Raw genomic sequence first — 5504 nt, 5'->3', positions numbered from 1 at the left:
CACATAGGCTCATCCCATCCACACAGAAGATTGACAGGGCAATGACTCCTAGAATAGGATGGAGTATCACAGAGAGAGATTTTAAATAATCATATTACACAAAAAAGATAAGTATGTGAGATGATGAATATGTTAATTAGTTTGATGTAATCATTCCACAATGTGCAGTGTGTGTATATATTATATACATATTAAATACTATCAAAATAAATTTAAAAAATACAATCAGGATGAGCTCACTGAGGTGTCTTGCACAATACCTGATTCTCAAAGAACACTGGTTAGAACGAATGGTGAGTAATCACTCATTTGATCATGACCATGACTTGAAGAAGAGAGAGCTCCCTGCCAGTGGAGGTAGTCAAAGAAGGCAAGACATAAGTGGAGCCCGGAAAGATGGGGCAGGAGCTACAGGTGAGAAGGAGTTGTCACTAGAATCCGAGGAGTGGCTCCTCCTTGAAGGTAGAAAGTCATTATGAAATTTCAAAAAGCAAGTGTTATATTCAATGAGGAAAAATGTTCAGGCAAGAGAGGTGCAGGTCTTAGTATCATACTACAAAGATCCTTGCATGCCCACCTGGGGACTCAGGGACCCAGAATACTGGGGCCCAGAGATAACTATTACTCAGCCCTCACTGTCCAAATGGGAACTGCTATAGTCTGAGTCAGAAATGTCCCCAAAAGACCCATGTGTCAAAGGTTCAGTCTCCAGCTTGGTCTGCTGAGTGGTAGGGGGACCTTTAAAAGGCAGGGCCAAGTGAAAGGTCTTAGGCATGGCAGCGCCCCCCAAAAGGGGTTGCAGAACCCTAGCCCCTGCTCTTCGTCCCCTTTTGCTTTCCAGTCATGATGAGGTGAACAGCTTTGCTCAACCATATGCTCCTCACAAGATGTTCTACCTCCTACAGAACAAAACCAGGACAGGCAACCCACCATATACATGCAAAAATAAACTTTCCCCTTTTTATTAAGTTGATTATCTCAGATATTTTATTCCAATAATGGAAAACTGACTAAAAAAAAGAACAATGAGACTCAGAAATTTACCCAAGGCCATGTGGGTAATAAAGCTCTTGGATGGGGCCGGGGAGATGGCTCAGTGGAATAAGTGCTTCCCTGGCAAGTGGAAGAGCCTGAGTTCAATCCCTGATTCCACAAAAATAAATAAGTAAATAAATAAATAAACAAATAAGTTGGACAACAGTCTTGTTATTGCCACTATACACAGATTTTATAAGAAGGTGCTTCAGAAGCCTAGGTGCACAGAGCGTCCTTAGTGGCTGCCATACAAAAGGGAGTGAGAGGAAGTTGGGCCAATGCTGAGAATACTCCAGTCGGATGTCTGAGGTGGTTGCATGTCCACTAGATTTTAAAAGAGATTCTTCAACTTTATCTCCCCTGAAAAAAAAAAAAAAAAACCTCTGCCTTTCTACAGAGTCTTGGCTGGACTTCATATTTTTGGTAGAACAGAGTTCTGAAGGTTTTCCAGTACTAAGATAACTTGAGTAAAACAGTGTTTAGAACACAAAGTGGCTCTCCTTACAGGCTGTAAAAGCAGGAGATGGTGGTCACATTCTTGTTAGCACCTCCAGGAGAGCCACTGCTTTCCCCATGAGTCCAGATCCTTGGCCTCCTGAAAACCCACATAACAGCCATTGCTCTATGAACAAACATCTAGCTGCTGCTGTAGGAATAAGGGGTAGCTGCTCCTGACACCCAGGGGACCTGGAACTTCTCTATGTTAGTGTTGACACTCTTGTGTTTCTTAATGGACTTTGACAGCAGGTTTTATTAAAGTTTGAAAAGTTTCTGAGTTTCTTTTCTGCCTTTCTAATGTTCATTTTGATGTCCTAGAGGAAAGAAACTAGAGAGAGAAGACAGTAAAGAGGACAGTACATATACACCAGTTCAGAGAGTGTAAGAGATGAACTTTGAGTTAAATACTACTCGTCTAACAGGTTGGCCGGAGTCAAGAGTGATTCTCAAAACTGGGTCAAGAAGATCATAAGTTCAAGCCCACCCTGGGCAACTGAGTGACTTAGCAAAATTTTGTCCCAAAATTTTTAAAAGGGGACTAGAAATGTACCTCAATGTGAATCCATCCCAGATTCAATCACCGGTACCACATGGGGGGAAGCAAAGAGTGATTCTCTGTACACAGATGCCTTGCAGAGTCCCAAACTAGTACCTCAGGCTACTTCATACTACACTGAAGCCCCATAGCACTGTGCCATAGGAAGGCACCTTTGTAAGACAGAATATTCGGCTGAGTGTCCGTCCAAAAGCAATTACTCTATGCTGTTAGATAGTGCACAAATGCATGTGCAAGCATGTGTGAGTGTCCATATACGTGCATGTATGTGCCTGTGTTCACATATATGCATTCTTAAGCATGTGTGTATGCCTGTCTATGTGGCACTGTGTGTGTCTGTCTCAGTCACTTCATCCTTGCCAGGACACAATATCTGACACAACTTAAAGGAAGAGAGGTTTAGCCTGACTCGTGATTTAGAAGTTTAGTTCATGCTTAGCAGACCTGAACTCAGAAATGGTGTGGTAGAAGGGCCTGGAAGAGGAAAGTAACTCACATCGTGGAAGCCAGGAAGCAGAAGAAGTGGAAATAAAATAAAATAAAAGTTTAAAAAAAGAAAGAGAAGTGAAGATGGCCTGCCTCCAGCCCACCCCACTTTCTAACAGCAAGTAGGCTCAAGGCCCCCGTGGTCCACCACCTTCAACCAGCACCACCTCTGAGCACCTGAGTTCAATGGGTCACTCCTGATCTGAACTCTTAATAGTGTAGTTTAAAAATACAGTGACTTCTGGTGCCAGGTGTTATCCAAAGGAAAGCCGCACTCATAGACACCGGGGTGTATCCTCATGCCCCTTATTCATCAGGACTGGCACCTGGTGACTTCTGAATTTTCCCCCCAAGTCAAAATAATGGCGAGGGGCTGGGGGAGATAGCTCGGCAGTCTAAGCACCTGCATGGCAACAAAAGGGCCTGGATTCAATCCCCAGTACCACATGCCGTGCCAGCCCAGCACTGAGCCAGCCACCCAAATTGGGCATGGTGGTACATGCTGATAATTCTAGCACTGGGGAGGCTGAGACAGGAGGATCACTAGGAGTCTGAGATGTGCAGTAAGATCCTATGCCAAATAAATAATTCATCATCATCATTATCATCATCATCATCATCATCATCATAGTGAAAAATAAACATTTTGAATCAGTTATTGATCAAGGCAGTTACAACAGTGCAACAAACTAAAGATATTCATGGAGGAGGATTTCCAGTGCTGCTTCAGAGGGTGGCAAGAGGGAGGGGACCTGTGGGCGCAAAGCAAGGGGGACTATTGTGAAGGCAGTTGATGTCACTGTGTCTTTTACTGTAATAAAAATATTTTCATATTCACCATGTTTTTTATCACACCTTATATGCTGCACATGTGTGTGTTGCTATTTTATTTAATCCTCAAACTAACCCCATGAGGGGGCACTTGGCTCACTATACTGATGGTAAAACAGACTTGGGGTTCTGACAACATTGCCAGAGATCCCACACATCACACAGAGTGAAGCTGGTCTCATGCTGCATCTATTTAAAATATAACATGTAGGACAAAGAGCAAGCTAGTCAAAGCCCAGACTTCAGAATATTCAGAAAAACTCATTCAGGGGAGCCTCAGGGCCAATTCGATCTGAGTCATCTTCAGGCAACCAAGTGGAAGAAGTTTAAAGGAGGAATAGGTGGCTGCACCAGAAATAGGACCCCGCCTGGTGCTCACTGGCTCAACACTAGAGAAGTAAGCTATTCCCTCTCTGCTTCTTTCAGCTCTTCGTGAGAGAACCTGAAAAGAGGCTGGGAGTGAGGGGAGACATCCGCCAACACCCTTTGTTTCAGGAGATCAACTGGGAAGAACTTGAGAGAAAGGAGATTGACCCACCTTTCAGGCCAAAAGTGGTAAGGGCCACCCGCGAGACGGTTCGCTTTCAGCTCTTCTCCCCTTACTCACAGGCTGTGGTTGGCCCAGTCACTGGAAGCCCCTTCCTCTTAGCCCCTACCCAGCTCTGACTCCTACCCCAGCCCCACTCTCAGGCAAGGTTGTGTTTCTTCAACATCAGCCATTTGGCTAGTGGGGTAAAGTAAGAGTTAAGCTTCTTGCTGCAAAGCCTAGCCTCTACAGTCAAATGCCCCTGCATGAAGAGTGTACAGTTGGGTGCACTTAGGTTGGATGTGTATTTGTGAGCAGTAGGTAACTGTCAGATAAGAATGGATTTTGTACATAGCACACATATATTTGTGTCTGGGTGACCCATATCGTCCACTAATTCTGCATTCTACATGAGGAATTTGGAGCCATTTTTTCCATATGTCTTCAGATTTACTTAACATCTACAACATGTGCACACACTGCATTCCCTAGTAGTGTTCCTCAATTTAAAGAAGAAAAAGAAAATCAGTGTTCAGAAAAAGATAGATCTGTAAATTCCCACATGTACACATGTTAGCGGAAATGCCCAGCCCACATCAGAAAGGGAAGAAAGATCTGGTTCACACAGAGAGGGGCCCCTGGAAAATGAAGCCCAAAATGCAGACAAATCAGATGAAGAAAGTTCTAGAGATGAATAGTAGCTGATTACACATGAGCACACTTGATAACACTAAACCGTGCACTTAAAAATAAAAGCTAAATTTATGTTACCTATTTTGCACTCTAAAATTTGTGTTACCTATCTTTACTCTTTCAATAAAGCAAAGTGGTAGATTTGCTAGCTTCGACAATTCCTGGTGATTTCTTGAACTATGATAACAACCTGGCTAGGAATGTCTCTACTGTTACTTTGCTGAAAAGAGTGTGGGCTCATGGGTATCATATAAAGATTTCACCCTACAAAACAGCCACAGTTGTTGGCTGTGATCATGAATAGATGAAAAATGCAAATATGCCTTGTTTCCAAGGTTTGAGTAATTGTTCTCAACATCCTCCCAAGCACCAGAGATGTTCAACAGGTTGGCCTTTAGCCAACTCTCTGTTTAGTTGTGACAGAATCACTTCTAATACAGGGCTAATCATTTGTTTGTCAATAAACAAATTTTTGCCATCTTTTATCTTGATTCATGCCTGATTTTTTTCCATAGCAGATTAAAACTCATTTGATACTTTGCACATAAAAATCACAACTTTGATTTAAGCTTAACCTTGAGGAACAATTATCAGTTCGGCCAGTAGAAAAGAATGTCCCTGGCCTGTGGTCTGAGCAGCTGTCTACACACGGGGTCACTAACCACCAACCTCACCAGCCCACTGCGCCTCCTCAGGTGGTGAGGCCTGACCTTGTGCTTTGTGACTTCCTTTCTATAAAGGTTAGTCTCATCTTCCAGAACTCAAATATGGACATCATGTGAGACAGAACTTATTAATAGGTATTTGTTTTCACTGTACCTCTCTTTCTCTTCTCTTCTACCCCCACTGCTCTCTTTCTCTCTGTCTCTGTCTCTGTCT

The 5504-nt window shown here is 43.2% G+C and overlaps 1 protein-coding gene across 3 annotated transcripts in view; it reads left to right on the top strand.

Moving 5' to 3' along the window:
- The window catches only part of Prkcq (protein kinase C theta), a 137757-nt gene that overhangs the window by 130257 nt on the left and 1996 nt on the right, over positions 1 to 5504 (top strand). For all 3 annotated transcript variants that reach the window (XM_023719741.1, XM_004635288.3, XM_023719740.1), the window contains exon 17: positions 3833 to 3961. In XM_023719741.1, the coding sequence (XP_023575509.1) occupies positions 3833 to 3961 (129 nt within the window). The remainder of the gene's footprint in view (positions 1 to 3832; positions 3962 to 5504) is intronic.

Source organism: Octodon degus, unplaced genomic scaffold, assembly GCF_000260255.1.
Source record: "Octodon degus isolate 3935 unplaced genomic scaffold, OctDeg1.0 scaffold00071, whole genome shotgun sequence".
Taxonomy (NCBI): Eukaryota; Metazoa; Chordata; class Mammalia; order Rodentia; family Octodontidae; genus Octodon; species Octodon degus.
Note: the sequence above shows the minus strand (reverse complement) of the source record. Positions and strands in the feature narration are given on the sequence as shown.